The 19599-nt window shown below is 39.0% G+C and overlaps 1 protein-coding gene across 6 annotated transcripts in view; it reads left to right on the top strand.

The window, feature by feature from the left end:
• KIAA1549 overlaps window positions 1–19599 on the top strand; it is a 139561-nt gene that overhangs the window by 19822 nt on the left and 100140 nt on the right. The window contains exon 2 of one of the 6 annotated variants that reach the window (XM_082771918.1): window positions 16847–16980. The exons of 3 other annotated variants lie outside the window; for them this stretch is intronic. Coding sequence is in view for 1 of the 3 variants with exons in the window: in XM_082771917.1 (XP_082628043.1) it covers window positions 13023–13035 (13 nt within the window). In the remaining 2 variants the exon portion in view is untranslated. Of the gene's footprint in view, window positions 1–13002; window positions 13036–13185; window positions 13327–16846; window positions 16981–19599 lie in introns of those variants that run through there. 2 more of the 6 variants (XM_082771917.1, XM_082771919.1) reach the window with 2 other exon arrangements.

The raw sequence follows: 19599 nt of genomic DNA, 5'->3' as shown, positions 1-19599 counted from the left end.
GAAAATCCACTTAAATTGTTTCAGGTGGGTTAGCAGTGTGTACACACTGCTCCTCCCAGGACCATCACTGACATGCAAGCTGTGACTTACTTCTGCAGAAATTATTCGGGGACCTCTGAGATTAGAACTCCATTAACTTTTTCACAGATCAGTGTGTTTAGTCTATCTGTACAAGGGAATGAGGTAGCAGGTCCAAGATAGAAATGCTGGTTGATTACGGGGAATTCAATGTTTTGGGAGGCTTATGCTGTTGTCTGCTGCCAGTAACACCCAACTCCACGAAAAGGTTATGTGTTAGTGCTGTTGTATTTAGGGAATAGGGTAAAAGTGTTTATAGTGACACATCTCATGAGATCTATCTTTAAAGTGCCTGGCTGCTTTCAATGGAAGGGAAGGTTCTCTTGTCCTTTTAGCTTTTTTGGCGATTAGCAACCATTTACAAATGTTGTATTTCTTGATTTGGTCCGTACTGTACATATTCACATTCAGGTTGTGAAGAATCGGAGTTACTCGTACTGGTGGGTAAGACCTGTATGAAGGAAATTGTTTTAGTTGCTCTGTGAGCATGTGTGTGCGTCTGTGAAACCAAGGAGAACTGAAGAAGCGTTGTTTAGTATATGAGTTGTCAGGAGGCTGAGTGGAATCTAGCAGGAATGATTGAGAAGTAGCTGTGTCTTTAACTACCATGTCTTTGTGAGCTCAGGGTGGTCTGTAGCTGTTTTTCTCATGTTTCTCTGATCTAAATATTTATCACTGAATTTAAGAATCGCATGGGAATGTGTAACTATTGCATGAAGCATGTCACACTTCTCTCAGGCTGATCTTAAGCCAAACACCCATATGCACTTGTTTATATATACATGTATGTATACAATATCCATTAAATACATGATACCTATTAAAAATACAGTTACGCATGCATTTTGGTAGTATAAATGCTTGACGTGAAGTAGTAAAAACCTACTTCAGAAAAGAAAGAAATTTGTCAGTTAGAAACCTGTTTTGAGACCTGTGAATTTAAGATCCCACAAGGTAAGAAGCTGTGTCTAGTGAAAACTAATGTGTCTTGGCCTTGCAGCTTAAAATCAACCAGTATGTAACTGTTTAGTAGTTCTTGAGTCCATTCTTCAGCTGCTGAGCTGATGTGGTTCCTCAGGTTGCCTGAACTGGTGGGTATTTACTTAAGGTCATTCTCTAAAAAATATTTTTGATAATCTTATGCAACTTTGGAGTAGACACTTAGTCTAGGAAACATGCTTTTTCTTAGATTTGTAGCATATATGCATGTGTAACGCCCACACCTTGCTGAGTGATGCTGTGTAGGAATTTTCAGGGAGAGGAATCTGGAAGGAATGATACCATGATTTATATAGTGTATTCCAGAATGATATCCACAGCAGTATTACATGCATTATTCTTGATTATACATGGCTTCCCCATGCTATTGTGATACTGCTTATGCATAGTTGAAGTTAGCAAATAAAAGTTGTGGTACCTGAGAAGGTTAGGTGCAGGAGGGACGGCAAATAACTTCCAAATATACTGTGTCCAAGCAGCTAGAGAAGATGTGCTAGAGATAAAGACAGCATGCAAAGTATTTTTAAACTTTGAATGCTGTTATAAACAACTTAATCCTGAAGGAACCAGAGAGGTTGCTCAAAAATAGTTATATTGTCATTTACAAAGCCACGTATTGTAAACTTGGTGGTCACCTTCATTTATTCTTGCCTATTAACAGAAGGAGTGGGAGGGCAGTATAAATGATAGCTGTCCCTTCTCTTAAAATCCACAGAGGGAGTTTATGTTTTAGGACATATAATTTCCTTACAAACCATACACAGCATCCCAAGTGATGTTTATAATGCTTAGAGAGATGACAGCAGGCTGATAAGCCATGCTGCTGTGTAAGAAAGGCTTTTATTTTAGCCAGGGCCTTTAAATTATGTTTGACCACGTAGTTTGTGGGTTGATACAGCAGAGTGAACTAAAATTGGTAGTCTGCTGTTTTCTTTGGAGGGACTTGATGAAATAAACACTCTCCCTTGAGGTTTCTGTTCTACTTGCCACGTTTGCTAATTGAGAAGACTTATTTGGGGGGATGCCAGGCAAATGGCTTTTCCCATGAGGTCTGTTTACTTCCTGCTGGCTCACTCATGGTGTTGAGAAGTGGTTGTGTAAGGTGCCTGTACTTACAGCCCTGAATTCTGAAGCATCTGTTTGAACTGGAGAGAAATTATCATGGAAAAGCTTCTTTATATTTGCATGATTTAAAAAAAAAAAAAAGTAATGACTTGGCTTTACCGCTTAATGTTGCGTCTTTGGCGTGTATCTTAAATCTCTTAAATTTTACCTGGTAAAATGTGTAGAAGCTTTTGCATCGCTGTGACCACTATTGTTTCTCTTATAACTAGTGAGGTGTGTTATCCCATACAGGAATGGCTGGTGTATTGGTGTATTATCAGCATCTGTGCAATTCTAATCCTTAATGGTATCAGTAAGTGGGTAATATATGTTTCCAGAGCATTTACAGCTTACCTGTAAGGATCCCAACTACAGATAAGCACCTTTTCTATAGTATTCCTAAATCTGCTAACACTTCCGAAAAGTGACAAGTGGATTTCAGACCCTTCAGTCCTTCAACAGCGAGAAGAGGATCTTTTCAACACTTCATTTAAAGCTGCGTGCTTAGTGTTAAGTTCTGTGTAGGGATACTACATACATGAAAACGTGTGCTGCTTCTAGAAGCTTGTCTTATTTCAGCTGGGACATTGATAATGGAGTAAGGCGGTTTGGTGTGGAAAGCACTTGACACATTGAGTTCATTGCAGAAGTTCCCTTGTAGTACACTGACAATTTTTTCCTGAAAATCATCTGCCTATTGAACACGATTTTAATTGCAAATTTGGGTATTTTTTCAGTATCTCAGCATTTGTGTACAGTGTTTCAGGAGATCTGTCTCTATAAAACTCAAATTTTAGTTTTTGGCAACTGATGTAATGCACTGAGAAAACAGTGATCCAGACAAAATGTCCTCAAACTTTCAGAGCTATTCTGTTGTTCTCTCTTCAAGACCTTGCTCATACAGAGTTGTGAACTGTGTCAAAGAATATAATCCATTTGCCAGAAGGAAGATTAATTGAGTAGTACAGCTTGTCATTATTTTTCCAGTTTCCACATAGCAACCAAATGGAGCTTTCAAATTCTGGTGTGTGAAGACAGTGCCTGAAGATATTTTTCCTGTGTGTCCTGGCTGCCTGAAGTAAGAGGGACATTAGGTCACAGTACCTATTTAAGCCACATATCTGAAGTTCTTAATTGTGTGGAGCTGTCAGTAATGCAGTGAAAATTTCCATAGGTTGTTGGTGGGAATGATAGATACTGGCAGAATGGCAGTCCATCACTTTGGAAATAAAAAAGAATAGTGCAGTGCTGGTCACCACTCTCGTTCATGGATCCATTTGTTATTAGTGGAAAAGTCAACATATATAGTGGGTAGAACAACAACTACTCCTCTACACTTTCTATTTGAATGAGATTTTTTTTTTTGATTTTTTTTTTTTTTTTTTTTAAGTAACATGGCTGTGTTGGCCCTCCTCTCTTCATTTGGGTGAAACCAAATGCTGTAGTTTTCAAAGGTAGCAGGTAGCAGTTGATTTTTTTAAAAAGAAAAAAAATGTGTGAACGATAAAAATCAGAACCGATAAAAATGTTTGTATTCTTGTAAGCTATATGCACTTCTGTATTTTTTTTGAAAATCTTAAACTCATGTTCTCTTCCCTTCTTCCTATCCCCCAATTAACTCTGTAATTACTTACTTATGAAGAAGAAACTTGTCAAGCATGGCCTTCCTTAGATGAAAGGTCCCTTAAAAAAAATATTTTTGTCTATTTGAGTCTAGGGTGCTGAGAAACTTCCATTTCGTTCAAGTCTGATGAATTCTTATAACTGCCAAGCAGGTGTCTTGCACCATAAAAATGTTCCCATGTTTTATGATGAAAATGCTTAGCAGCAGAAAGGTATCATGCTGGGATCTCTTTGAGCATCCTTGGGTGCATCCTACTGCAACAGAATTGAAATACTAAGGTTAATTTTCCGTTGCTGTTGATGGACCTCTTGTCATCTCAGCTGTGGATGATTTCACAGGCTCTGTATAAATACTTTGCAAGACTTATAGCTATGTCAATGCATTTTATTGGGCAGCAGAATAGAATTTCCATGTTACCTAAAGCACCGACTTACAACAGTTTTTCCCATTGATCTTCTGCAAAGATACTGCACTTGCTTTCAGAATTTCACTGGTGATCGGAGTGACCTTAGTGAGAATTAGCATGCTGGTAAATATGTTTGCCTGAGAGCCGTACTCCGCATGGTCTCTGGACTTGCTCTCAGTTCAGTGTATCTTTGCTTAAACTCTTCAGGACCACTTCCCAAGGTTTATGGCAGGCCTTGATGTCCTGGGGAAGACTGAGTTTTGATTCTTCAGGATTACAACTGCAGCTAAATTTCTCTGGAGTGCCCCAGCACACTATGCAAAATTACAGTTCTTTTCTTAAAGGAAAAAAAAGAAGAAAAAAGGGACTAAGGAGAGAGTTTGTGGTGAAAAGGGTTTAGTTCTTACTTTTTTAGTGTTTTCTATAATTTCTGCTATTTATTTTCTTTGCAATCCCTGAGCAAAGACAAAGGAAAGATTTCCCAATGTTAATAGTTATATAGGTTCTATACCCCTATTAGTGGATGTCCTTAATATAGGAGATGTGTAACTGAGAGCTGTGTTAAAGTAGCATAAAACTTGTTTCTTTCTCATCCCAGGTAACTTTTATTGGAGCTTGCAGGATTATTTGCATAAATAAAAAGACTACAGACTCCTTCCAGAAGGATTAGAAACTAACATGTTTTAGAATTGAATTGTCTGGGTGTTAGGCTGTCTCTTTACTAGTGTAGGCTTAAATATCTGTCTTATGGGCTGGTTGCCCAACTGTTGCATACTGCATGCAGAGTTTCATGCATCTTTTGGCAAAGTTTCTGGTGTTCACTGCTGTTAGAGACTGTTATATTGTCCTTGTATAATTGAGAGCACTAATTTCTATGTTCTTCTTTGAAGAAAAAAATACTAATTGGAGAAAGCTTTGCTGCATGTTTACTTGCAAATTAGTAGAGCAAATACACCGAATGCATTGCAGATTTGTAATGTGTGAATTCTGAAGTACCAAAAGCCTGTACTCTGTCCAGCAAATGCTGGGGTTGGAGGTGATGTGAGGATTACAGGCTGCTGCCCAGTGGTGGCCCTGACTGCTGCCTGCCTGGTAGCAAAGCTCAGCTATGGCGGTCTGTGCTTCATGTAAAATGCTGTTGCTGGGATTACATACATTTTTGTAACACCACTGTTTGCTAATGGGGCTCAAAGTCAACAGACTGACTGTGTGTCTTGAGATTGTGTCTATCAGTCTTGTGGCTTCATGAGTTTCCTGTGTCAGTAGGCCTGAAGCAATGATGTATCTCGCAAGTGAGTGCAGGCCAATGTGAGTTAAGAATCCTAAAGATTTTGAGAACAAGGAGCATACGTAAGTGTACATGAAGTACATCACTTCCTTTTCATTGCCATTTACCTGCAAATTACTTAGTAAGCCATGCCACTGAAATCCAGCTTTGATAACTCTTCGCATTTAAGGCAGAACCCAAGAACTGCTGTTGGCCTCTGCATTACGGGTGGTTCCTCGTGGTCTCACTAAGTCCCTAAGTTAGTCACTGTATTTAATCTTGGAGTTCCTGAGTCTTAACACACTTTCTAAGGAAATAAAGTATTCTGACTGTTGGAGAAAAGTCATGAAAACCCTGAGAATGATAGTTCATATTGCTGTGTCCAATACATTATGCTATTATTAGGGTAGCCTCAAAAGGGACGCATATGTGCTGTGAAGAGCTAGCAGGTTGTGTTGAAGTACTTGGTACGGCCTGCTTACAGACATGTGCAGATCTTGATCAGCGATGTTACTTCAGTTATCTGACATCAGATGTACCATGCAGGCTGTGCTCTAAGCAAGAACTGGTTTGCACATTATCCTGAAATGCTACAATTATCTAGCTGGATAGAAAGGGAAATGTTACTAGTCTGAAATAGAAAGTAGCCCTTCTGCTAGTAATTTGTAAAACAGTTATAAATATGATGCAAGAATTGGAACAGAAAAACGGGACTCTTTAAATGTATAGAGAGCTATAACAAGAATGAGTTATTAAAAAACGTCCCTTCTGCCTGTGCAGGCTTGGAAGTTTGAGATCCAGCAGGCAGCAGGAGAAGATAAAACCACCAAATCATTCTGTGTAGTCCAGGAAAATAACACTTTTTTAATTTCACGGGGCAAAATTGAGGTATAGTTTGATTAAATACAAGGATATATTGTGCATAAACAATTATATTTGTGTGCAGATTTTTGAAAACTTTGCTTCCATTTACTATTTAGAAATGGCTTCCTGGGGGTCCTTGAGATTCCTGAGCAGTAAAAATAAGCAGTAGTAGATGCAGGCATAATAGGACTATTGTAGAGATCCTAAAGACTTAAACATCTTCTCTTTTACACTTATATATAAATATGTATGTATATAAAATGCGTGCGTGTATATATACATATACAATTGGGAATAGCAGTCTTTAAACTGTATTTTTATTTGCAATACAGACTTGATATTATGTCACTTAAACGTGAATCATCTGCCTGAATCTGACTTATTTTCGTCTGTGGAGTGCATGTTGATACAGGAGAGTTTTCGTTCTAGCGTCTCGTAGACTTTTTACAAAGGAGCAATTCAGAGCCGAGCTCTGGCTGCCTCCTTTAATGGAACGCGTCAGTTAAGGCAATTTCCTGTTGCATGGAGAGAAACCTTAAGTAGCTTTACCGAATGTGACAGGAGACGTACGCAAAAAGCAAATTATTTAGTGGTTGGGAACAAGACGTTGCGTCGCTTTGGAAGATTTGACTGAGCGGCATGTTACATAACAGGTAATTCTGTAGGGTATTACATGTCACTTTGGGACAATTACAAACACAACAGCAGTTTTCTTGGGCCTTTAACACGTTTGATTATTAGGCAGATCAGACAAGACTGTTGACAGTGCATTGTCCTGTTCCTGTCAGATTTCTTCTCTGATGGGAACGGAGAAGCAAGGTACTGTGATGCAGGAAAGCATGCCCTTTTAGGGCGTACTTTGATATCAGTATCTCTATTCTTTGTGACTTGGCTGCAAGGACAGCCCCTTTTAATGGTGGGCCTGTTTGCAGCTTCAGCTGTCACAGCACTGGGTTGCTTTTTGAACTGGGCTTTTGTTACTTCTGTTACTCCTTCTGTGAAAGGGTATTGCATTAACTAATTTCCAATACAAGGATTTGGGAGATTTTTTTATATAAAATGATTCAATTCCACCTCTTCACCTGTTTAACCTGGCTTGGTTAAACAGCAGCTAGGAACTTGCGAGAGTTGAATTTTAAACACCAAATTCGTGGAGGGTTTGCTTCACACACAAGCAGTAGTGGTCCACTGACATGGAGACCTGTGGTGGAACAGGGAGAAAGCCCTTAGCCTGCGGCTGGCCTTGAGGGAGCTAGCTGCAGCACAACAGTCCATTTATAAAACTAAAATGAACAAACTTGGAGTAAAAGGTGTCACAAGGATAAAAGCATCACAGTAACCTACAGTGAAACACAATGTTTGCTGGTGGAACACGCAGGATGTGACACATCTTTTTGCCACCCCTTTTTGTTTAAATCTTAGCTAGAAGGTTAAAGCTCTCATTTGGTCTTGTGTGTCCAAAGATTTGCTAAATGTGAATATTTCGAGGTTAATGGAAAACTGGAGTTTCAGAGAGGATTCGTCAAAAGGTGTTTTCTGTTTTTCTCTTTTCCTACTAGGAAAAGATTACTTCAGGGGTAAACACTGTGCTATTTATTCGTTATTCGTTTTTTTTTTCCTCTTTTTTCATAGAGATCCACAGCAGTGTGACTGCTCAGAGGTAATGTTGCGGTCATCTGTTACAAATCACTTTTGTTTGAGAATTACTTCAGTGCATATGGCATGAATTGCTTTAATTGAAAAAGTGGCCAGCTTCATCTTCCCCTTCCTTGTGCAAGTTTGAACGCTTGCATGGTAATTGTATAGGTGCATGAAAGATGCATACTATAGAAAGGAAAACTAGTATTTAAAGAAAATTAAAACCACAGATGTTTATTCACTCTGAATTATGTATCTTTTTTTATGATGCAAACTCAAAATGGGATGGTGCCAGCCTTTTAGATCAAAGGCAAAGAGAGCTAACGGTGTCCTGGGCTGCTTGAGGCAAAGCATGGCCAGCAGTGGAGGGAGGTGATCCTTCCCTCTGCTCAGCGTTGGTGAGGCTGTGCTGAGGCACCAGTGCTTGGGCCCTCCAGTACAAGAGAGAAGGGAAAGGAGTCATCCCTCTTCCCATCCACTCCCATTTTAAGAAGTCTGAAATAACCTTATTTGGCCTAATTTAAGATTATGATACGTGTTGTTCCTTTTTATAATGGGAGCCTTAGTCTGTTGTTTCATTAAGGAAAAGATTCCTAACTCTTGATCTGATGGTACCAAAGCTGGCAAAATAACCCCAGGAATGGGAGTTCTGTATAGGTAACGTGCTAAGTGTGCCCTGCTGTTCCTTCAGAGCACTGGGCGGTGGTGGGATTGTACTGACAGTCCTGATGGGAGGGATATAAGAAGGCAGAGTTAAGAACTTAATGACATGTTAGAATCGATGGCGCTCCCTGGTTTTTATTTTTCCAGTAAGGTGTGTATTAAAGCTGCTGCTTTGGTTAGAACTGGGGAAGGGAATGTCCTAGTTTGTATGTGTTTCTTTTTAATCTGATCTGTTACTTTGCCTTTAGCTCTCTGGAAAATAATGGAAAGAGAACTATCTGTACCATACCAAACTTAAGATGATATAAAGGAGAGAGAAATTTCCTGTGTTTGTCTCTCTCAGTGACATAGAAGTTAAAGAAAGGAAAAAGGGTTACATAGATCTTGGCATTGTCTAATGCGTGAAAGTTTTTTTTTTTTTTTTTTTGACATCTATGTGCTTCCCTACTTTTCTTAATAGTTTTCTCCAGCAGTCGAGAAACGTTTTGCAACCTGAAGGAATAAGTTCTAGTCATTTACTATGTGTAATTTGAATAAGTGCAAGGTATATTAACAGAGCACAGTGAACAGCATGCTATAGGAAGGACTTGAGATAACTGGTAGATCATGCCTCCGTGCCTGAAGCAACATATCTCACTGTTCCTGCTGAGAGTTTTTGAACGGTTTGGGCACAGTGGATATACTTGCTGAGTATCTGTCTGCATCACTCTGTCACCTGCCTCTAAAAAGTATTTGCAAAAATCTCTTCCTATGAACAAGGTGGGAAAATAAAATGGTCACGAACCCAACACCTTCTAAACACTTCAGCCTGAGAATTGTTTTCTCCAGAAGATCCGTTCTGTAAACTAAGGTGACTACTAAAATGGCCCAGAATATGTGTGAAGCCTTATGAAACTTGACTTCTAGATACCATGATTTGCCTGTTACCCTATCAGTTACAGGAGGAATAATACGGTTACCTTAACATGTAGGGAAAGATGAGGTAAATTGCCTTTTGGGTTCATGTAGCAGCCAGTACTGTGGAACTGTAACTTGCTACTGCTCTAGTTAATGCTTGAGAAGTTAAATGAGATATTGTTTGATATAACATAAATATTTCAGAGGTAAGCAGGGGATTCGTAGTGCTTCTAGTTGAGCTGCAATTCCCAATAGTGCCTTTTTGCATTCTTGTGGCTATCTAAATCTGTCAGCTCAAACTCTGCCAGAAACTTCAACTAAACAAAAATCAGTTTTGTTTCTTTTGACATACTTGTTTATAATAACTACACCATTGCTTCTGTAAATGGATCCAAGTTGTTTTTTAACACTAAAATCTCTCAAAAATAAAAAGGGTTTGATGCATTTTTTTTGTAATTGTACCACATGTTCATGATTTATGGTAACACGAATAGTGAGGAAAAATGCTGCTGTTGTATGACTAAGCCTTGAATGATGCATATGGCATAGCAGTTAATTTTGTAAACACTTCAAGAGTGTTTTAAAGATGTTCATAAACTTGGTCTTTTTCAGCCAGCTTATTCCTCATTAAAAATAAGTTCTGCTCTTCCTCAAAATAATCTGAAATAGTGAATTTATTGAAATAAATTTCTAGCATCTGTTATGGCTTTTATAATTTGAGGCATTCTTACTGTTGGGATTTTTATGCATTCTTAGTTGTATAACTTGGATAACATCTAATTTCTTCTCTAGAGGTCTCCTTCAAATGTCCCAATTGGAGATGCACAAAGCTTTTTGCCTGTTGTCCCTATAGTATTTTAACTTCTTTGTCACTCTTCCCTTCCCTTTACCTGAGCAACCACCTGGAGGTCTGAGCCTCCAAAGTCCTTGCAGTAGGTGGCTTCTGAGCCACTATGCGTAGATGTCACAGGAGGGTGACAAACTAAAAATGTTGCAGTGCTGCTATAAATGTGATCCCAATTGGTCCTAAAGTACAGCAGGTTCTTCAACATGGTTTTCTACTCTTAAGAGCTTTTGAATGTAAACGTTACTGTGTCTGCAGAGGATGGTTACAGTTCTTCAGAGACCTTGGATCACAGCCATGCTCTCAGTGATCAATAAGTAGCCTGGTCTTTTTAACACCAAAATGAAGACTTCAAAGTTGCATTCAAAATTAAGCAATACGCTTTAGTAGCAAATCAAGTACCAAATATTAAGCTTACTTGGAAGAACCTAGTGCCTCAACCTGTGCAGCACATAAGCCATTTATTATCAAAGTGAAGGGCAAGTTTTGAGGAAAGTCTTTATCCAACATTGAAGGAAGCTTTTTTGTCTCTCTGAGCCACGACAGTGGTGCTACCAGGCCAGCAGCCACCTGTGCCAGATGCTTGTAGCTTTTTCCCCATGGAAGTGCTGGTGCAGCATCCCTGAGATGTGTTTTGGCAGAACAAGGCCACCTGCAGATCCCAGATGCAAAGGTGGTTAAAAGTTACAGCTAGCTCTAAGTTCCCTGTTGTGGAAGCTGTCTCGTCCAGCCCTATGCCGTTAATGTTATAAGGGCTCATTATTTATTCAGAGACGAGAAATTTCCTTCACTTCAAACTTATGAGCAGTTGGTGGCACATTGATGGAATTGGGCTGTTTTTCCCCCCCCTCAGTTTGCAATACCAGCTAGATAGGGAGTAGTGGGTAGACCTGATGTCTGTTTGATCCAAGTGGTTCCCTAGGTACTTCTCCTGTTTTGCCCAAATGAAGAAAACTTCCAGAAAATTGTTTTTGCTCCTTCTGAAATAGATGCTAACAGACTGAAGCGTGTTTAGTGCTGTCAGTGCTTCTCTTGCGAGTCCCAATGAGGGAAGCACCTGATCTTCCACGCTAATTCTCCTTGTTTGTTGTTTTTCTTCTCTCCTTGAATCCTTTTTTATTCCAGCCAAGTCTTATCTCTGCAGCTCCCAGCATGGTGGCTGTGCAGAGTTCTTGGAGGATTATCATTACAACAAGGTAAACTCATTTCAGAACATCTTTAGCCTTGTTTATTTCAAGAGCTGGGGAGAGCTCACATGGCTTTTCAAACTGCTTCAGCTGAAGTATAGTATGGTAATTTATAACAAACATGGGTAGCTTTGGTATGGCCATGAAGATAAACATAAGCCAGATAAATACCCTTTCTTTCATGACACTTTGTTATATCATATGTCTTAACCAACTTCTTATCTTAAACACAGTGATTCTCACTCATGTTTCATAAACAAAAAAGATGCTGTTTTTTTTTTTTTAAAATCTCTTTAAAAAAAAAATTTTTTTATATTTTGACTAAACAGCAGAGATAGGTAAGACTGTAGACTTTTTCATGACGATGTTATTTGAGCAGAAGATACTCAGTGTAGCAAAATCCCATTATGGATATCTCTCAAAAGCTTATTTAGGTTATGTATCTCCATAACTTGCTAAAAGCTGTAATATGAATAAGAAATACTTCCATATGCAAGGAGTCCAAGGCTGCCTGGTGCTAAAAGCATCTGCTTTGCCTGGCTGTCACTTGGCTAATTTCACAAATAGCCTTGGCGCAGTCACTTTTCTTATTCCAGAGTCCTTTGGTCTTGTAGTTAAGTATTGATTTGAACTTTCAGCTTTGCCATCTTCTCTCCATTATACACTTATTTTTGAGAGAACAGTAAGAAAACCCAAAAGTACACATACTCCTTGAAATGCTGAGGGAGGAGAGAGGATAACTTTATAGTTTAATGTATTTAAGGCCTGTCAGTGCATTGCGAGGACATGTTTGGTATGTGATTTAAAAATTTTTTCAGCTCTCTGGTCCCACAGTACAAAAACACTGGTATTAAGTCAGTTCATAAGTGCGCAGGGAGTTCATCCGAGTGTTTCTGCAAGTACTGCAGTTGTTAGGAAAATGTTTGAAGTTGGGTTCCTTTTTCTTTTTTTCGTAGCACCTCTTACTCTGTATATCGGAAGTGTCACTTTTCTGAAAAGTCACAAAGCAGTTATGTGGACTACTTAGTAACAAAGATTTTAACTAATAAGGAGTTATTTACAAATGCGGGGAACATAAGGATGACTTCCTTGTACCATATTTCCTTGACTGTTCCATAACCTTCAGGCAACAGACCATTTACTTAGAGTACTGCAAACATGGTCCGTGCCAACAATGTTTTCAAAAAATGGCTGGCCTAATGCCAGGGCCATTATCCTGTCATTATTCTGACAATAAAGAAATGCAGATGTGCCCCAGTTAATACTGTCTGAAACACTGAGGAATTAAGAACGATCAAAGTACATCTGATAGGATTTTGGCACAACACTATCTCGGGGGAATCTGGAGGGGAGGGTGCGGTTGGTTCAGCTCCCTTTTACATCAGCCCATTGTATTCTCAACAATGCTGGCACATCCATGTTGATAGTGGAGCTGGAGCTAGTGGCAAAAGATGGTCTTTTCAGGTACGAAATTAGTAATTTTGTGAAAATGGTGTTTTATAAAGTGGGAGGCTTTCTTCCAAAGCACTCTATTTTGAGATGCTGTATGCTTTTTACTACATTACAGTGAATGGGAAATAGGGAAACATTCTCAGAAATGCTGGGGGCTTAGACATCTTAGCAGTAACCTTTGCTAGATTTTCTGAGTCTGTGTGACTTCAGTGCTAACACTTGGAGGGCTTTTCAGGAGCTGCGCTCCGCAGAAGTCCCGGTGCGGGGCTACAGAAGAGCAAAGATGATGCACAGGAAAACCAGGTACAGTTCAGTGGGGAGAGAGGGGGGTGAAGGGGTGGGAGAAATCCCAAGCCTTGAAAATGCTGAAATTGATAAGTTTTTCATTTTTTTTAAATGATTTTTCTTTTTTTTTTTATTTTGTATTTTCTTACAGAAAAATATTCCTTTGGAATTTTTCAGATTTAAGTAGGGTTTGGAATGGAAACTCCTTGATCCTTCCCACATGACTAGGAAGTCTTGTTGTTAAGAGATGCATTTTGGATTGATACCTATTTCATAATGAGTTCTGTTGGTATAAATATTTTAACATTTGAGAAAGACATCTAATGAGTGCGAGTAACTTCTTAGTAGCTTCTTAGTAATCATCTTGTAACTTCCTAGTAACCCCTCGTAACATCTTAATAACTTCTTAGTAACCTCCTTGTAACTTCAGGAATCCTTTCCTTGTCATTTCATTGTTTTGGAACTACCCTTTGTAGAGACCTAATGGCGTGCATCCAATTCTGAGAAATATTGTGAGGAAAATGTAACTCCTGGGGGTAGTAGTAAGGAGAATCTTGGCTATTTCCCCTCTCTTGGAAATTTTGAGATGGTGTTATCTTAAAATTCCTTTTCTCTCATGTCTGTATGATGGTTTATACTACTTCGAGTTTGTTACAGAGATGGTGTTGGTTAATTTTCTGTATACCAGGGGCAGACCACAGCCACACTGTGCTAATTCCAGAATCCTGGGTCTTGCGTTGCCAGGATGCTTGTGGGTGACGTACTGGAGTCAGCAGGGGTCAGCTTGTTCCAGAATAACAGTGGTTAAGCCTGGGGAAGTTGCATAGTGTGGGTGTGCATTTTTGGTACCTTCTTTCAAGTTACTGGAGATTGTTTTTTTCCAAAATTTAATCTCGGTAAGTGTTCTTGACTTAATCTGTGAATCCTGTGAGAATCTGGAGCAAAGGCTGTTCCTTTGCCCCATAAAGACAGATTGATTTTATGTTTTGAAGCAGTGAAGGCTGCATCAGTCTGCCATTGGGGCAGTGCTGTTCTAAATAAGAAGTTAACTTTATTCATTGTGAATAGTTTGCCATGTCTTGCAGGTGAAGTTCTTTTGGACAGTGGCATGTTCAAGACAGGCAATACTTTTGAGCTTTGGTTGGCCAGCAATGAAATTCTGGAAGACCTGAGAGGGAATTGGAATAGATGTAGACCAACAGCACTCTCCTTTAGCAAAACTAAGTTATGCAAAGTAGGTCTGATGCTGCTGGCACTAAACATGGCCTAAAACAGCATGTCCTCAGAGAGGGTGTAATACTTGATACTGGCAAGCTTCACGGCTTAGGTTAGGAAAACATTAAGTACTGTTCAAAAAGCACCTGTCATCTTAGTATCTGTTAGCTGATTTTGCATCCAGGAAGCTTGTGCCTGTGGCAGATTTAAATTAAAGAAGAAACTTGGGAGAAGAAATTGTAGTTGTCTTAATAGCAGTCTTTGTCAGCTAATGTTCCTGAAAGCAATTGCACAAAGACTCTTTTAACAGATCTTTCGTTGTGCCCCTGATATATATCCATTGCTTTAATCAATAGTCTTGTCTTCCCAAAATATCTACTTGGCTGAGAATATTGAATAAATAATAACAGTATTGGAAGAAGACACTTGAAATACTAGCAAGGGTGTAAAAACTCCCTGAAAAACACTTCACCCTTTTAGTAAGGCAGAAAATGGATTTTGCAGGCTGGTTATTCAAGAAGGTTTTTTTATTATCATGTTTGTTATTCCATTAGTAATTCAATTGGAAAAAAAAAAAAAAAAAAAAAAAAGACCTATTGAGTCTGTGGTGAAGGGAGAGGTTTTAATACTTGTGTTTTTGTGTACAAACAAATTAAACCTAGAGGGATGATGTACGTACATAGTGTTCCCTTGTTTTTTAAATGCACTGGGAAGAACCTCTGTATTATTTACCTGTTGCTGCAAGGCCAGCTGTATTAATTATCTTACAAACCATTTTCTAGAGCTTTGAATTAGCACTGCAAGATCTCATTTCATTAGTTATTCCCCATAATTTTCCAGTTTCCAGCTGCAGGTGATAATTATTGAGTATTTGTGTGTGTGTCTGACTGTGTGATTCCTTCATAACAATTCTTTGTAGAGCTCTTCTGTGACTCAATTCATTCAAGTTCTTTCTGAAGGTCCACTTTTGCCATGATTGACGTTTTGGTGGGAAATTAAGTGACAGAGAGAGGAACACCAATGAAAATGGTATGGGATGTCTCTCCTGACTGTTCCGGTAGATGCTGCAGTATGCAAAACCTGCAGAGAATGTTTCTTGCTAGTTGCTTTGACTACGATTTGTCTGTTATGGCTATTTACCCTTCTGTTTTCTGTTCTGTGAGAGGAATTCGGCAATGAAACCATGTTTAAAAATCGTTGGAGGTTTTGGTTAAGTCCAGGATGGCTTTGTGCAAAGCAGGTTTGGACAACGGGTAGGTTCACTAGCTCATGCAAACAGCTGTACTGCTGGTTTCAGGATCTTCAAGTCTGGCTTTATCGCCCTGCCTCCGAGCTGATGTGTCCTGCCGGGCCTGGGATACCCCAAAGGGACTTGGTGAAGGCTGGCTGGGTTCCCTCTTTCCTCCCAAGCCATTCTCCTGCCGTAGCACCTGAGGTAATCTGCACATGGATAAAGAAGGGCTGACCTGCTAAAGGAAGGCCTCTATTGATTCACGCGTGATGCGCAATCTGGCTGCCATAGTATTTACCATTAAGAGAGCACGCTGATTCCTAGAGGTATTTTTTTATAGTGCTATTTCTTATAAGCACAAATACAAAGAGCAGAATCACTCTACCAGGCCAGAGGTGAATATTTTTAGATCCCTCTGGAGTGTTGTTCGCTTCGTTTTCTAATGTCGTTACGGTTTCGGTGAAGAGGCGATTCAATCAAGTACCATTTCCACTGAGCTCTTAAATTCAGCCCGTCAGAGGAGGGAATCAAGGCAGAGATAATAAGCACTCAGCTGACGGAGGCTGTGCAACATCTTTGTGGTGAGAGCTGGGCTGCAGGAGGCAGGATGGCTCTTGTGGCAACCGGGCAGCCTAGTGCATGCCTGCTGGCTGCCGCTTCATTTGCATCGGGAGCCAAGTGCTAGGGAATGCATTTTACATACGCAAGCAAAATATAAATGTAAAATAGCTATCTGAAAGACTTGGAGGCAAAGAGGATTACTTCAGATAGAGCTTCCCAGTACTTGCGGCCTATTTTTTTTTTTCTTTTCACCATTTAACATGATCAAATCTGTGTCTAGGACGTAATGCGTGTTTTAAGAAGAAAAACGTTTAATAACTCCTTCAGTGATCATTCAGAAAAATGAGAAGTCTTAAGGTACAGCAGTCAGCTTTGCCCCCAGTTTTCAAACAGAGACACAATGTACAGAATGAGCTTTCCCTGCTGCAAACAAGGCGCAGTACTGCACCGAGGAGAAAAGGCTTGTTTATGCACTTCCAAAGCTTCACCTTGTGGCATATTGCCTGAATTTTCTTTTTTTTTTTTTGCCAGGTCACACCTCAGGAATAATGATAATCTCTAACTTCACTTAATCATGAAAATAAATAGGTAGAGTCTGGAAGAGGATGGCATTTGGGGGAAAATACTGCTGCATGATTTTTCATTCATTGTTCTGATTGGAACAGGTAACTTCATATTGCTCTTAGCATTATCAAAGCTTAAATTCTTAGAAAGCTGGTATCTTTGGTTAAGTAGGGATTCTTTTTACTGTATTTCTTCATTGACGCAATACATTTTTTGAAATCATGGTAGATGCTTCACGGCACTCTTCACTTGACTTACCTGTTTTTTTTTAAATGCTGTTACAGAGAATTAGAAAAAATAAATGTATGACTGAGCTCATTCTAGCTTTCAGAGTTCCACTTGCAAGGCAGAAAGTTAAGTCTTACCCAGCTGAACTCTAAAAATCTGTCCTATTTTTTCTTCTTTCAGTGGGTAGGAGGCCACTGTACAGTAGAAAACAAATCAGGTCACCTATATTTCAACACCATGTTACACAGTGTAATATTGTGTTGTAGTTCTTCATTTGTAAATAAAACTAAAGTACTATAAAGAAGTATCAGCTAATGACTTAGTCCCCCGTCAAGACATTTGTAAGATGGGAGCTCCAAAGTACAAAGGTCATTCTTATGTAAAATGTTAATCGAAACTTGATTATCAAGGAGGAAGAAGATCTTGTATTATAAGTTGTATTTATATAGATGGATGAAATTTTATTTGTTTAGATTTATATATATTTACATGTATATAGATGTCTATATAGTTAATAAATGTGTATATATAGTAAAATTTTCATAAACTTTAATTTGGTTCTCCTTTATCCGCTAGATGAGCTAGCAGATAAAACCTCTGTCTTGCTCTTGCAAGTGGAGATGGTGATACATTTTTCTTTCCAAAATTAATATCTCAGCTTCCTCTTGTGTTGGCTTTGAGCAGTGCCCTGTGTCACTGTGGACGAGGACTAAGTGCAAAGTAGCTTCTGACTGCCCATGGCATTCTCAAAACACAGTGTGATCTTGATAATAGTTGTGTAAACTGATGCTGTAACTGGATCTTCCAGACCTGTGGGCAAGCTGCACTTTCTGAATAGTGAGCAGAACAGTGAGCAGATGATACACGTTCATCCAGGCCCAGTTGCATTTCAAACTCTGTGGCTGAGATCCCTATGTAAAAGCAAGCAGTGGAGTTGGAGGAGAGGGATTGTGTCCCATTCTGTGTTGGAGATACTCATCCTACCTTCAGCCAGAATGGGTTGCAGCTCAGTCTAGCTCTAGCTGAATTGTAGATTTGCCTCAGTAAAAAATTAATGACTTGCAGCCCAGTCTAAATTAAATATTTAAACTTCTCCATTGTGCCCAGCCATGTTCCCAGAAGAACTCCATGCTGTTTGAAGTTTGTCATTTATATTGGGCAGGTCCTTTCAGGAATCACTCAATTTTTCTCTTAAGTAGTTTAATTCCCTTATAGGTTTCTGAATTAAAAGCCTTACTCAAGTAGAATTACTGAATAGCTGTAAAGTGCTCAAGCTGGAGTTGAGTCCAACTACAGTTTTGCTAAAAATAAATAACACTTCACAATGTCAACTGGAGAGTATTTGACAGCCCTACTTCTGAAATTGTGAGCCATGCTGGTTCGTGTACTTTGTGCAACCAAGTCTGAAAGAGGGTATTTTGGGGGATAGGAGACTGGATTTAGAGGTGGGAGAAAGATGTGAATTTAATTTCCTTTTGTGCTCAAGGAAGGAAGAATTGGTTAAAACAAAGTATCTTCATACTAAATGATTTTTCTCAGTTTAATCTTCTGCTAATAGCAAGAGAAGAGAGTTTGTGTGTTTTTCTGGATGCCATGTCCATTGTTTAAGGTAATGGGCTTAGTAAATCAGCTAGCTAGCCAAACATGTCTTTGAAGACTTTTTTTTCTTTATCACTAAATAGAGTATTTGCACATCACTAGATACTATTTTAATATTTCTCATGACTGTAATGGTAAGGGAACTTACATGTGTAGTGTTAGTGAACTGCTAATACTGCTGTCTACTATTTGGTCTGTAACCAAGAGAGGGAGATGATCTGAAAGAGAAAATGCAGGCAAAATGAAGTTCTCAGTATATGGATGACATAACAGTAGGGCTATTTAAAGAAAAAGGCAGCTCAGAAGGATCTGGGAACAATTTCTGAGATCTAGGTTCTGAGGTATACAGCTGATAACCCATTGTATTCAGTGCGTGTTTAATGTACTTTTTCTGGCAGAAAGCACTTGGCAGCTTGTAGGAAGAAGCTCTATCAACGCAAATGATTTTTCTCTAAGTAAAAAGTAAGTATTCTTTAGGTTTGAAGAGTTTGGAGAGAAGCATTTGGATGCAAAATATGTTTGACATATTTCGTAATCAGGTTCATTTGGGAAAGATGTAGGTTCAGTAACTATTAAAACACTGTGGTATCAGGTTACTAAACTACTGACTTTTTTTCTGACCTTTGCTTTGGTTTCCATAGTTATGCATATTTATTGTTGCAGTTCCATATGGGGCAGCTGTAAACTGCAGTGTATAAGAACATCTGGTTATGCAAACCCTTGTTGATGAAGGGGAAGGAATGGAACTAAATTTAATGTACTAAAAGACTGCCTTCTTAAACAAAAGCCTTGCATGTGGAATTCAAATATAGCATGAGTTTTGTTTAGTTGTTTAAACTTGAGACACTTTCTGAAATAACATGTGCTTCTCATTGTACAGTTCTTTCTCTCAT

This window comes from Aythya marila (assembly GCF_965140915.1).
Source record: "Aythya marila genome assembly, chromosome: 1".
In the NCBI taxonomy this organism is placed as follows: Eukaryota; Metazoa; Chordata; class Aves; order Anseriformes; family Anatidae; genus Aythya; species Aythya marila.
Note: the sequence above shows the minus strand (reverse complement) of the source record. Positions and strands in the feature narration are given on the sequence as shown.